General features: G+C 38.8%; 1 protein-coding gene across 1 annotated transcript in view; it reads left to right on the top strand.

Moving 5' to 3' along the window:
- The window catches only part of LOC100729132 (protein kinase C-binding protein NELL1), a 647,616-nt gene extending 637,769 nt beyond the window's left edge, over window positions 1–9,847 (top strand). The window contains exons 13-15 of the mRNA XM_063256783.1: window positions 3,449–3,625; window positions 5,971–6,195; window positions 7,566–9,847. Of these exons, the coding sequence (XP_063112853.1) occupies window positions 3,449–3,625; window positions 5,971–6,195; window positions 7,566–7,616 (453 nt within the window). The 3' untranslated portion in view covers window positions 7,617–9,847. The remainder of the gene's footprint in view (window positions 1–3,448; window positions 3,626–5,970; window positions 6,196–7,565) is intronic.
- Window positions 9,848–14,900: the final 5,053 nt, after the last annotated feature.

The raw sequence follows: 14,900 nt of genomic DNA, 5'->3' as shown, positions 1-14,900 counted from the left end.
AATGATCCATGTACTGCTGAGAAGAATGTGTATTCTGATGTTGTTGGGTGGAACATTCTGTATATGTCTATCAAACCCATTTGTTCACAGGTGTGATTCAGTTCTGTTATTTCTTTGCTCATTTTCTGTCTGGTTGATCTGTCCCTTGGTGTCAGTGGTGTATTAAGGTCTCCTGTTACAATTGTGTTACTGATAATTTGAGTTTTCATTTCTGTTAATAATTGTTTTATATAACTGGGTGCTCTGGAGTTTGGTGCGTATATATTTAAGATAGTTATCTCTTCCTCTTGGAGTTTTCCCCTTATGAGTATGTAGTGACCTTCTTTGTCCTTTATGGTCATTGTTGGTTTAAAGTTCACGTTGTCTGCAAACATAATGGCTACTCCTGCCCTTTTTTGGATTCCTGCTGCATGAAGAATTGTTTTCCATCCTTTGACTTTCAGTCTGTGAGTATCCTTCTGGGTTAGATGGGTTTCCTGTAAACAGCATATGGTTGGATTTTGTTTCTTGATCCATTCTGCTAGTCTGTTTCTTTTGATTGGTGCATTGAGACCATTTACATTAATGGTTATTACTGTTAAATGCTGGTTAATTGTAGGAATGTTATCTGTCTGCTGTTGCATCTTTATCTTTCTGTTCTGTTTAATTATTTGCTTTGCTTAGTGGTTTTTTCCTTTGTGTATCTAAACTGTCTTTCAATATTTTTTGCAGGGTTGGTTTGGTGTTCATGAAGTTCTTCAGCTGTTCTTTGTCATGGAAGTATTGTATTGCACCATCTATTTTGAATGATAGTTTTGCAGGATATATCAGTCTTGGTTGGAAATCATTTTGCTTTAGGATCTGGAATACTTCACTCCATGCTCTTCTTGACTTTATCGTTTGTGCTGAGAAGTCTGCTGTGATTCTGATAGGTTTTCCTTTATAAGTGATCTGTCTTTTCTCTCTGACAGCTTTTAATAATCCATTCTTGTGTTGGATTTCTGGGATGGTGATTATTATATGTCTGGGTGTAGTTTTATTTTGGTTATGACTGTTTGGAGTTCTATATGCTTCACTGATCCTGATGTCAGTTTCTGATCTCATGCTTGGGAAATTTTCAGCTGTTACTTCTCTAAATATCCTCCTGACATCCTTCATGTTGTCTCCCTCTCTTTCATTAATCCCTATCATTCTTATGTTATTCTTCTTTGCATCGTCTTGCAATTGTTGAATTGTTGTTTCCTGATTCCTTGTTATTTTCAAAAGATCTTTCCTTTCCTGTTCACTAGCTGCAATCCTGTCTTCAAGGTCTGAAATTCTATCTTCACTTTCATTAAGGTGGTTTTTACAACTTTCAGTGGAGTTTTTTATTTCCTGTATATCTCTGTGCATCTGCATTATGTATTCTGTTTGTTTCTTATATTGCTCGTCTAGGGATTCTATCTTTTTGTTTAGTTCCTCCAATTTTTTATCTGTGTTTTCTTTAGATATATTTAGAATCTCTTTTTATTTCTTTTATCATTTCTTCTTTTATCTGGGAGATTATTTCGAGTTTGAATTTCTTTAAAGCTTCCTGGAGTTGCTTGTCAATTTCAGTGGCTATTGTGTCCGATATATGAGGTGGATGGGATATATTTTCTTCTATATACATCGCTCCTAGGGTTTCTTGAGATGGGCTGGAGGTTTGAGGTTGTAATTTGGTCTTTCGTTTTGTCATTTTCCTATATTTCTGTGTTTCAAGTGTTATTTGAAAGCTTCCTCAGGATCTGTTGAAAATCCCCTTCTATGTTTGGAGCTACTGAGACTCTGGCAGCGCGCTACCCCAAGCCATTGGGCTTACAGAACCAGTGGCCCTCCTCTGCCTGCTCAGAACTCCGCAGTTCCAGACAAGCTGGGCCTTAGGGACACTGTGCGCCCACCTGCCCCTTGGAAGCTCCACAGTTCTTCAATCGCAGCCGGGTTAGGGTACTCACCACAGGCCGCAGTGCCTCAGGAACCTGTGGACCCTCCCTGGTTGCAGAGATATCCACAGTCCTCCAGACACATGGAGAGGCCGATGCAGGCACCCCAAATCTTTCCAGCTCCTCCTCTGCAGACCAATGGCCAGGCGCGGCAGCTAAACAGGCTGGGCTAGGCTGATAGTGTGGGCCCGCCCACCCGTCGGGAGCTCAGCAATTCTCCAAGTGTAACCGGAATGGGGAGGCTGATGTGGAAGCCTCAAACCCACCTCTCCCCTTCACTGCACCTGGAAGCCTGGGGGAACTCCAGCAGTCTGGGTGGAGATATCCAGAGTCCTCCAGACATGCAGAGAGGCCAGTGAGGGCACCCCAGATCTGCCCAGCTCCTCCTCTGCAGACCGGCTTGATGGCTTTTAAATCTTGATGCTACAGAGAAGATCGGTTATGTGTCCTCTAAGATATTTCCCATCCCTGAGAGTTTTGATTTAGTATTTATCTTTTTTTTTTTATTGGTACCAGGGATTGAACTCACAATTGTGCACGTACTAGGCAGCTGCTTATACAAGTGAGCTAAGTCCCCAGCCCCTTTCTTTTTTTAATCTTTTTTTTTTGGTGTTTTAGTTTTTAAAATATTCATCAAAATAATTATAACCCTAAATGTGACCACAGGCTTTCTCTCGTATTTAACTTGCTTTATTGTTGGAGGTGGGTAGTTGCTGTGAGGCAGTCATGATAAGAATCCTGCAAAATGTTCACTCCAAATGTACAAGTGCTATTGACCCTCATTGCTTTATGTCTGTGAGTCCCCAGGGCCAGTGCTCTAGACATTGCATTGTGCCTGTAATTTTGTGAAATGCTTCGAGAGGGAAGCTGGCACCTACTTATGATCCCTTCAAGTGAACATCCTTGAGGCCACCATGGGGAAGAAAAACTGTCTTAAACCATAGGATTTGGCACTGGTGCTCAAAGTCACTGGCACGTGTGCTCCTGGTCAAGTCACTTAGCCTTTCTGAGCCTCGGTTAACTCTTGTGAAAAAAAGCACACCCATCAGACTTCCTGCCAGTGTTAGGATAGAAATGAAATTAGATGACTGCACTTGAACCTGGTAAGTGGTATTGTTAAAACCTAAGACAAAGGTGGGAGCATAATTCTTCACTCAAATGTAACATTTTATATCCCTATATGAGCTTTAGCTCTTTCTCAGAAGCATGATTTTTAAGGAAATGTTGAAAACATTTCCAAGGAACCTATTGATTTCTTTGTCAAACGTACAAGTGTCTACATTCCGACTTGGGTGCCTTTGTAGGCAAAGTTAGGGGAAGAAAGGTTGTGTTCACAGGAACAGGCCAGCAGGCATCTGTCTTGAAGACAGCAGATGAGTCGGTGATGGCTGAGACTCCGAAATCTGTCCTGTGTGCTCTGTAAAGTATTTAGGAGACTTGCTTCTCACAGTGTGGCTGTCCCGCTGCTTCTGTATTGATGATCCTACCTTAATTTCATTCCTAAACAGAATGGGAAGATCTTCTGCCGACGGACAGCATGTGATTGTCTCAATCCAAGTGTTGACCTTTTTTGTTGCCCAGAGTGTGACACCAGGGTCACAAGCCAATGTTTAGATCAAAATGGACACAAACTCTATCGAAGTGGAGACAACTGGACCCACGGCTGCCAGCAGTGTCGGTGTCTGGTATGTCAGCTGCCCTCTGCCTTGGAAGGGCTCATTGCCCATGGGCTATGGTTCCCAGTTATGTGTAATACTAAGCAGACAGTTGTGAGGCTGTGGCTATGTGATCTGCCTGAAGAAACTCATATGAATGTAAATCCTAAGGAACACATTAATGGAACAGTTTTGGTTCAATCGCTGCTAATTTACAGCTGTTACTGTTTAGAAAGTCCAGATTAAAAAAAAAAATCTCTCAAGACAGATTGCTTTCCAAGCATTGATGGGTACATTTAGTTTTTAGAGAGCCAAATCCTTTATTTTTGTGTTATAATCATTAAAGCTTCCAATACAAGACAGAATAAAATAGGGTAGAAGTAGAGATTGAGTGATAAAAATGTAGAATCCAATTCTATTTCTTCCCTCCTTATGTGTGGTTAGCTTGGGCAGTTCCTAACCCTGTACCTGGTCATTCTTTCCTGCAAATGTGGACAGGTACACATGTCACTGACTGTTTTATGAGGCAATTAGGAAGAATAAAGGAGGTATGTGAAGAAAAAATACAGGACTTGACACAAGGAAGGCGGTCAGTCCACAGTGGCTGCTATTTGTATTTCCTATAATGAAAAATCTCTCTTAGATGCTAAACATCCATATAGAAAAAACAAAAGTTGTTTTAGATATTAATTCAGGCATAATTATAGATAATCACATTTGAAAGAGTCCAGGGAAAAGGCTTAATTTCTGGTTCATTTGGTTTCTAAGAGGGAGGGAGTAGAAAGAGAGGAAGGTTTCTATGGATGAGATTTTTAGGATACTTTATCATAGTAAAAGTGATTTTCCATTAGTGACGAGCTCACAAATATAGAATATCCCATCTGATGATTTGGATGGATTGACTCATAATGGATGAGTGTTAAACTTTTGTTGAAATGAATTATTGAGTCTATGGCTGCTATATAAAAACAAAGTCACAGGAATCATCTTCTAAATTTTGATCAGAGTTCCCAAAATCTCCAGGCCAATGTTCAGATAATGTTAAAGATGTACATTCTTCTCAGTCATTCATAATCCCAAGGACTATAACTCAGAGATTAGAATATGTTTTTATTTTAAAGTTCCCACTCAAGGGCCAGGATGTGCCGCCAGGCACTTGTAATTCCAGTGCCCTAGGAGGCTGAAGTGCAAGTGTGAGCCCAGCCTGGGCATCAAAATGACTTAGTAAGACTCAGCCTCAAAATTTAAAAGGACTGCGGATGTACCTCAGTACAAAGTCCCTGGGTTTAATTTCCAGTACCAAAATAATTATCCAATACAACATTAGTTTTCACACCAGTCTTGAAAACTGCACTTCTTTTCCAAGAAGTCATTCCCAAGTCATACCAGAAGACTTGGTATTAATCTTACCCATTAAATTTTCATAGGTAGAATTTCAAAAGTAACTTCCATTCCCAGACTCCAAGGTAAATATGTTTTTGGAGGCACAAAAATGATAAACACTAATTTGAGATTACTTGAGAATAATATGGGCCACATGTAACGAATATTTATCAAGAGTTTGCCTATGCCAGACTTTGGATGATATGATAGTGAGCAAGATAGATACTAAAAGTCCCTGTAAAAGCCCATTGTCTTGTGACAATGACTGAAGAGTTCAATGTGGGTTCCTGTACATCTCAGTGAGTGTTTTGATAGCAGAACTGGCTGCATAGAGAAACATTCTACCCTACCCAATCCATGGAGCCCCAGGTGCCACGTGCTGAGACACGGAGGAGGCCCATTTGAACTGCAATGCAGATTTCACTCATCACACATTACACTCCAAAACAAGTTGGAAATATTTTTTTTGCTGAAAATATCCAACTTTAAATTTGATAATAGCAGCTTATGAAGTGGAGCTTGAAATATTACATTGCTTTGGGCTCCACTTTGACCTCAAGAAAAATCACCATCTCTTCATATATAAGTGAGTATCTTACCATCTATTTATTTATTCACTTTATGGGTATATTTTGACCAAAACTGTGCTAAGCATCAGAAAATCAGCCCAAGCATTGACACTTAATGTGCAGCTATGATGATAACCATAATCCAGACATCATGATGAGAACAATTACAAGCCATGATTGGCACATAGAATAGCTGACCTAACTCTCTATGGAGTGTAAAATGGGTGGTCTACAAAATCATCTGGAGAAGGCAACGTCTGTAGGATTTCTTCAAGGAAGCAATGAGTTGTACCCAAAATGATGCCTACTAGAAACATTTAATGAGGAGAGGAGGGCAAGTTCTGTGCTTCCTTCCCCTTCTGGGAGTTGAGAAGGACCTTCCTCATGAAAGACAAGGAGTAATTTTTGGCTTCTTTTCTGCAGGAGGGAGAGGTGGACTGCTGGCCACTCGCATGCCCCAGTCTGAGCTGTGAGTACACGGCACTCTTGGAAGGAGAGTGCTGTGCGCATTGTGTCAGTGACCCTTGCCTGGCTGATAACATCGCCTATGACATCAGGAAAACGTGTGTGGACAGCACCGGTGTTTCCAGGCTGAGCGGGGCTCTGTGGACCATGGCTGGATCGCCCTGCACGACCTGCAAATGCAAGGTAATTGGGTGTCCTGAGGGTAGTCAGGCCTTGAACAGCTGGGACAACAGTTGCCGGAGGATCTCTCCTGATGCTTCTGAATGCACAGGTTCTGCATAGGACCAGACAGGAATTGATTTCTAGTAGGAGGTTAGTAAAGTGGATCATTAACTTCACTTTGTAAGGAGACAATTCCAAAGGAACAAAGATTCATTACAGGGAATCCTAACCATCCCCTCTGGCATTTGAACTGCAGAATTTTGTCAGTTGACTCTAAGCCAAAATACAGCTGAATTAAGGTATTTTTTGCCTGAGCATTAGAAAAAGAAAAAAGGAATTAAAGGAAGAAAGGACAAAGATCTACTTTAATCTGGAAAATGTTACTGTATAAAGTTTTGCATGAGACCATCAGTGGTAAAAAGAAAGAGTGTTTGGTGAAACTGTGTGGTGAAATCATCAGAGTGCCTAGTGTGAGGCCCACAGTACAGACTACAGCATTTGATTGTTTTTATTTTCTATCTTTTTAGAGGAATTTTCATAAGATATCCTAATAGGTCTTTAAGATTAGAAAAGTGAGCCTCAGTTCCTTCAGACCCATGCAGACCTGTGACTCTAACCAATTTAGAGCAATGGTTAATTCATGTCCACATCTTTAGCAAAGCATCTATGTAAGATTCCCATGGTTAAGCAAGTTAAAAATACTTGTCTACTTGGGCTCATCAAAACTTCGCTCAGCTTCAGGTATCAGTGGAGATGTTAATGTTATTTTCTCTTTCTTAGAAAGTACTTTCCTAAGATGCAACCCCAGTGGAAAAAGGATAATATTATATATCATATAGCAAAAATGCAAGGTCCAATCTATACCTTTAAGTGTACTAAGTGATCAGCACCCATGGACATGTGTATTAGTTAATGAATTTATAATGTATCAAAATATCCACTGTCTCTTCCCAAGTCATCATGGGAGATATTATATTTATACCTAATATCCACCCCTTTCTGAAACCAGCTTGGATTTGCCTTCAGATTTGTCTCATATTTCTGATTAGCCTTTTAAAAAAATGGTAAATTGTCTCTTTCAGACATGTATTTTTGAAAAGAATCTCATTTGGAGTAAGCATAGCTTAGGAGTTGTGTGAAAAGTTGGACCACTGGAAAGATATCCTAGACCTTCCTGCATGGCAATCAGGACACAGAGTAAGAAAGAACCTGAGTGGCCCATCAGTGCTCTGTTCCTTCTGCTCCTGCTCTAGCATTTTCATAGCAGTTTCTTTTGTGGTCATTTCTTGTTTCAGAATGCACAAAGTTATTTGGAATAGAAAGATTGCAGATTGCTCCTTGGCTTACGCTCTGGGTCTTGTTTGGCTAACTCTCATGTCCTTGCTATACAGAATGGGAGAGTCTGCTGCTCTGTGGATTCAGAGTGTCTTCAGAATAACTGAAGTACTTTAAAACAGACTCATCACAGGAGAAAAATGGACAAAATGGCCATCCAACATGATGAAGAATAGGAGCTTCTTCTTTCTTTTTTTAAAACCACAGACGATTACCAAAGTCTCCATCTGAGGAAGGTGTTTGGAGGTCACCTTTGGAACTGACTTTGCTCATTCCTGCTAACCTAGTCCAAGTGACCTACAGTGCATTGCGTTCGAGTCTATGGTTGTTGACAGAATTTTCCGGTGTTGTAAATCATGTTTCCCTTGCCTGGTCATTTGCAAGTACATGGTAAATGTTGATGTATTTTTTGGTTTATTTTGTGTACTAACATTGATAGAGACTCAGCACCATTGATTAACTATTTTTTTATTTCTGAATCAAATTATAAAATAAAATTGCCTATTGTAATTTTGCCCAGACACTGCATACTTAGTATTGAGATTCTTGTGCAATGAATTGATAAAAAATATGTATGTAGCAGCCAACCTCAGAAAAGTTATTATACATCCAACTGTTGAACAGACTTAGATGGCCACTTGGTCGGCTCAGGCATGCTGCAGGCAATCATGCTACTTTAGAGGAAGGAAGGATGGAAACACAAATAAGTGTTTGAAAAAGGGCTCTCCCCTTCCTCTTGCAAAAATGAAATATAAACAAAACAAAAAATAAAATCTTAACCCACAATTTAGAAGTAGCAGTGCTTGTAGCCCTTCTTACCTACAAAAGCAAAATTATCTTTATGTTAACTTTTATATTATTTAATAACTAACAAAGCACTTCAATCATTATTAATAAAGGCATCATAATAATAGAAGTGAATAGTATTGTTGACCCTATAAGACAGAAACTTAAATTAAGGAGTCTGGTAAACCAAAAGATTTAAATCTACTTGATTGAGGATACATCAGGTTTGGTAACCAAGGCTTCTACTTCTTGTCCCAGGCTGTTTTCCACTAAACCATATTGCCTTGCATAGGAATGAAAGGGTTCTGAGAAAATCCATGTGTGCGTTCAGAAGTTACTTGGAACAATGAATTGTTTTATTTGAGCCACTGCAACATTTTTAGGGATTGTCAGGTATAAACTATACAGAATGAATAAAATATGTAAACGGCATGCTCTCTGAGCTGAGAAGTCAACCTTTTCTACTTTCAGACAAATCACAAGTTATTCTGAATCAAGTTAGTTCTTGGATTTTCACTTACTCCCCCAACATTGAAAATACCTAATTGTTGTATCAGTCGTGCTAAAAATGACACTTAACAGCTACTAGAACTTTTAGCTTAAAATTGTAAATATCAGTTACTGTCATTATTATTTATTGATATTTAAGGTGATAATTGAAATCTTTTATAAAAATGTATTTCATTATATGAAATCAATTTCATGTGATGACTTGTAATAAAAATAGATTAAGTATTACATTTGACAAAGACTGATATAATATGTTAAATTAAAGCACATCTCTATCTTAATTCCCTAAATGAAACTCTAGAGTGAAAAGTTTTAAAATTACTCTTTTGAAAATATTTATAAGAAATCATTTAAAAAGAAACCTCTCATTTTTGTTGGAACTAGGAACGTTTGCAAATTTGTGATCATATGTATGTCTGGGATCTGTGAACTCTGGCCCTATATGTCAAATCCAGAGCTTTCCCTGTTTGATTAGAATAGATAAGCTTATTAATCTTCCAATGTGCACAGTTACAGAGATAGAATAGCAGAGTAGAGTGGTTTCCACGGATCACATGGGGTTTATGAAAGCCCAAAATATTACCATCTTGCCTTCTAATGAAGAAGTTTGCCTTTCTCTGGTACGGATGATTATTGAACATCGATATATATTTTAGAAATGTTGCCACATCTTTCTCAAGGAACTTTCAAAACTCAACAGTTTTGAGGTTGTATATGTACACACTTTTCTCTCTTGCCATTAGAATTGATGGCTCATTGCAGAATATTCTTATTCAACAAACACGATCATAAGATAATATTTGCTTCTCTTTATTGATCATATGGGGTGTGTTTAATCTGGGCTAACTTGATGACATAACTTTATTTTCTTTATTGCACAGTTAAGATAGCAGTAGCTTCTACAAATGTGGGATATGCTTTCTATAAAATAATGGGTGACATTTATGTATTATTAAATATTGAATCAGGTGTTCTGGGGCACTTTACATACATGGTCTCTGCTAAACTCTACTGGGGAAATAAAACGATTAATAAAACAGAATCTTTTTGTTCTTGGCTTTGCTGAATTTCTTTGCTGAAGTACATCTCTCTGCCCCACCACCTTTGTCTATTTTGAGACAGGCTCTCATTAAGTAGCCAGATGGTCTTGAACTGACCCAGCCTCCCAGCAGCCCAAGATTACAAGTGTGTGCCATAACGTATAGCTCAGAGCCTCATTTCAGTAATCCACATTATGTGCCCCTTTCGGCGATACTAATGAGTTTTGAACCTGTTAAGTGAGTCTTTTGGAGTTTAATCTCATCTGAACTATCTCCCCTAAACAGAAAGTTTCAGAAACAGTTAATTATTAAAAATCATGGAATTGGAAGCATAGCTTGGTGGTGGAATGCTTGCCTGCTAAGTATAAGACTCTGGGTTCAACCCTCAGTGACTCAAAAACAATCAAACAACAAAAAAAATCTGATAAATCTCCCAACTGATTGTGTCCTGCTGCCACGCTATGATTGAAAATGTAAAATGAGAGTCCACGAGAAGAGCCAAAGCAATGTTTGACAGATCTATTGCCTTGACACCACAACTATGGTCAGCCCCACCATAATTGTAAAGAACCTTACATAAATTGGCAAGAGACAGTAAAACAAAAAAAACAAAACAAAAAAATCACAAAACAAAAAACAAAACCATAAATGATTGTAGCTACGCTCCCATATTTTCTAATGTGAACTCATTATGAGTCAGGAGAGCAGATGCTGGGGCAGAGTTGAGTGTGCTGCATATTAACTAGATGCGTTCCTTATTCAAGACAAATGTTCCTTCAAGGTCTTAAATTAATACATATGATATATAATATATATATATATAAGCTGCAGATGATTTATATAACATTTGTGTGTAACTTGCAATGCATATTATATATTATTCATTCATATGCAAAATATATTTTTTTTCTCTGGAGTTTCACTTCCTCTAAATTTTATGAGTCTGTGCTTACATCATCATTGTGCATCTTTAATATATATTTTTCTTGTATTATTGTTACGGTGGACCGTGAGTTAGAATGTAAATTAAATCTGTGCATGTTTTTCTCCTGATAGCATACAGCCTTGCGTAGAGCAGGTTTTCAAGTGTTTCCTTTAAATGTTGAATTTATTTTTTATTTCATGATGTAAAAAAATATGGAGTGCTGAAAAAAAATCCATTCTGGTTTTCAGTGTTCTTAATAAGACCTGATTTTAAAAAGCAAAATATATTCAGTGCTCCAATCTACAAATCGGATAGAAGCAGACTTCCTGTGATTGCAGTAGGATTAAGAAAGCAGGAACCCATTCACATGCCTCACCACGACCTGCAGCTTTCAGCAGAGCGCAGTGTGAGAACCATCAACCTAACTCCTCACCTTTACCTTCACAATGAGGAAATCAGCATGCAGAACGGTCCACCTGCCCAGAGTTCACAACTAATTAATCGCAGACCTAGCACTACTGCCACCCTGTGCCATGCGCCATGATTTCAAATGTGTCCACATTTCTGTTTCAAGTGAGCTTTCCCTGCCCCTTATGAACGGATGACATTAAAGACAACCATGTATGCAATGGAATATCCGTTATTATCTCTGTGTTCCCTGTCCCTCCTGTGATTGTGATTTTGAAAATTCTGATAATGGCTATGTGAAACATTCAGCTTCTAAGATCAGAAAGTGTGTCTAAACCCATAATAGAAATGGGCCATTTACTCAATCTCCCAGTATCAGGCATTATAGGAAAATAACAGAAAATAAAGCAGTTTACAAAATCAACTACTTAAGAGTAACAAATACACTCACACACACACACACACACACACACACACACACACCTCTCAGAATGTAATGAAATGTAGCACTGGGAGTCTATCCTACACATACACCCTGTTTTCTCATTCCGTTTGTTCATTCACCACTTACTTTTTCATTAGTTCACTGTTGGTACGGCAGGTTCTCCAAACACCGCACAGAAGTGAGACAAAATTGGTCTTTATGGCACTTGTAGCTTCCTGTGTGAAAGAAACAAACTAGAAAGTGGTTATTTAAGCATCATAACTATGCTAGCACAAGAAAGAAAATATCCACACTGATAGATTAGAAAGGAATCAGAGAAGTTCACTTTAAATGGAGTAATGTGATCTCTAGAAGAGAGCTGATCTGCAGGGCGAGACTTGGAGAAGGAAGAAGAGCCCTGTATTCAATGCTTTGGGGAAACCTTTCCAGGTGAAAAGAACTACAAAGCAGAAAAGAGCTGGAGAGGTGAAGGTCAGGAGCGCACACCGAGGCCAGTAAGCCCAGGGGAAGATGATGTGAGATTAGAGAGGCAGCAGAACTCACATTGCAGGCCGATGTCTTGTGAAGGCCGCAGTCCCATTTTCATTCTGGACCAATGGGAATGTGGTGAAGGATTGAGCATTTATGTTTTCACTTTTTCATCCACTCACGTATTTATGCATTTAAAACTTTTTCCATTGATCCATGTTTAGCTACTGTTGTAAAGGCAGGGAATGGTTCTGTGCAGGAAGCGTATGAGAGAATGTGACATCTTTTCCATTAGACATTTAAGCTCTTCATTGGGCTATCACTGAGCAATGAATCAGCAATGAAGTGACCTGCCCAGATATAAGTTCAAGAAGTACATCCATCGATAGGAGAGTTAAATATTTTTGCCTTTTTCCAACCCTAACTTAAATTCCTAGTTCTTGCCCAAAGGAATTATAATCAGTGCTGTGGTTTATAACAGTGATGCAGTTTGTATTATACCTTTAATTCAGAGAGAGACAAAAGCCTGATTAATCAAGGAACAGTAACAACCATGCCCTTTCTAACAGCAACTGTAGAGTATTGTGACCTGGTCTCAAAGGTAACACCCACCATGTGAAGCAAAGCTTTGGATAGAAATTATTCAAGTCACTAGAAAAAAATGATATTTGTATTACTTGTATAGAATTTTCAAAATCTGAAGGTGTTTGTTAATCTGTAAAATAAAAAGTATTTATTATTGAGAAGGAAAACAGTGTTTTAGGAACTGAGAAGTCTAATACCAGAAATGTTAACCACAGGAAAATGCAACTTGACCTAGAGAAACTAGCCACTGACCTGAAATCACACACAATGAAAGATGTTCCACTGTAGAGGGAATGTTCACCCATTGTTATAATTTTTTTAAGCACTTCTGTTTTAAGGATTCAAAGAAACAAATGAAGGGGAGTGTGGAGTATGGGGATGGTTCTTTTCAATGCAAAATAAAGATGTTAATTTTATTGAAATTATCAACCACTGACTTCAGCACCAAAGGAAACTTAAAGATATTTTGATGAGAGTAGACTTGACATCTAGGTACCTACCTGATGACACGTGCACACCATGAACCTCCAGCCATATTTCTGTACAGAGCAGGGAGCATTCTGGGTGGGCAAGCCACTCCCAGGAAAGAGTTTCTCTGAGGTAATCCTATGTATGAGACTTGAAAATTATATTGAATGAATGGGTCACTACACTAGAAAATCAGTGTTATAAAAGCCTTGAGAAGATTTTAAAATACCAAAGAAAATACCAAGTGCCATAAGTCACAATATAACTTACAGCAAGGTAGAGGGAATGAAAGCTGCCGTGAAAACCAAAGTGCACACCTCGGAGATCTCAGCTGATTGTCAGCCAGTTACTGCCTGTGGAGGTTATGGGCCGAGGACTCTACGCCTTTTCCATCTTCAAAAAGGAAGCCATCAATTTGGATTTTAATGTGCGAAATGATGAGTGTTCAGTTTTGCATCCAAGTTTAAAAGAATAAAGTCAGGACACATGAAACATGTCTGTGAGCTTATGTAACCCATAGGATCAATTTTTCACAGAACTGCTGTAAAGCTGCAGAAAAAGCCTGTAAATTGTCTAATACGTCTTCAAATTTTATGGGCCAGTATATCAATTACCGTGCTTCCAACTCTGACTTCAGAGAGCTACCCTGAAGTTTTCCTTTCACTTTACTCATACATGGTCTGCACCTGTATCCCAGCTTGTCTGAATGTGTCTGTTCTGCAAAGTGGGAAGGCTGACATTCCTGTTGAGTATTGCACGTCTACTGGAATGAGAGCATCTGATCCTCAAGTGAGTAGGACATCACCATGTTCCCTGTTATGAAGCATGGCCGGTTGCCATCAGACACTGAAACAAAGGGTGCCTTTAGAAAAATGACTCATTCAATTGGTTTAAGGTTGAACTACTTCCCATACAGTTAACATGGATTCAGTCACATGGGTTCCTAGTAGAAGAGCGAGTCTTTTTCCTATTCTACCCATGCTGTGAGTCACAAGCAAATGAAGCAAAGCAGACCAGGGAAGCCCAGGCAGCCTGAGATAAAAGAAAGCAAGGAAAACTCTAGGTGTCAGGGCCAGGCAGACGGTCTACACTCGTAAAGACAGAGAAAACCTTGTCACCAGCAATAACAGAGTGCCTGTGACATTGCAGTCCATCTGAAAAAAAATCTGTTTCAATTCTTTTACTTGGAAGATTAAAAAAATGTCAAGAATAAACCTAGCTAAAGTGAACCTAAAAGATAATTGAATGAAGTAAAATGTCATCCTTATGTTACTTGAACAGTGTTAAGAATTTAAAATACTCTTGTGTATTTGTTTTCTGTGTGCCTTGAACTGAGTTATCGCACATCAGATCCAAATCAATAAAGGTTTATTCTCTCAGGATGCTGGGGTTGGGAAATCTGAGGTCCCCTGTAGAGGCTGAGAGGGGACCTCCTCAATCTTCAGACAGCCCCAGGTTGATCTCGGCTTCAGGCTTTATCACACTCACCTCTGCCCCTGTAGTCACCTTGTCTTCTCTTACATGTGGCTCTTTGAAGTGTACTTATCACTGTATTTAGGGTAAAGTCTACAGCTACTGTCCCTCTCAGGATCCTTATCTTAATTCCATCTGCAAAGATAGTTTTTTTTATTTCCTAAAAGAGCATAATATTTACTGATTCTGGGTTTTAGAATGTGGAGATAACTTTTGGGGAGCCAATCAACAAGTGATGATACCTCAACTGGTAGAGAAACTTAAAAATTATATAAATCTCATC

The sequence above is a fragment of the Cavia porcellus genome, unplaced genomic scaffold (genome assembly GCF_034190915.1).
Source record: "Cavia porcellus strain 051 isolate PalLab524CR breed Dunkin Hartley unplaced genomic scaffold, mCavPor4.1 scaffold_9, whole genome shotgun sequence".
Taxonomy (NCBI): domain Eukaryota; kingdom Metazoa; phylum Chordata; class Mammalia; order Rodentia; family Caviidae; genus Cavia; species Cavia porcellus.
This window is presented reverse-complemented; position numbering and strand designations above follow the sequence as displayed.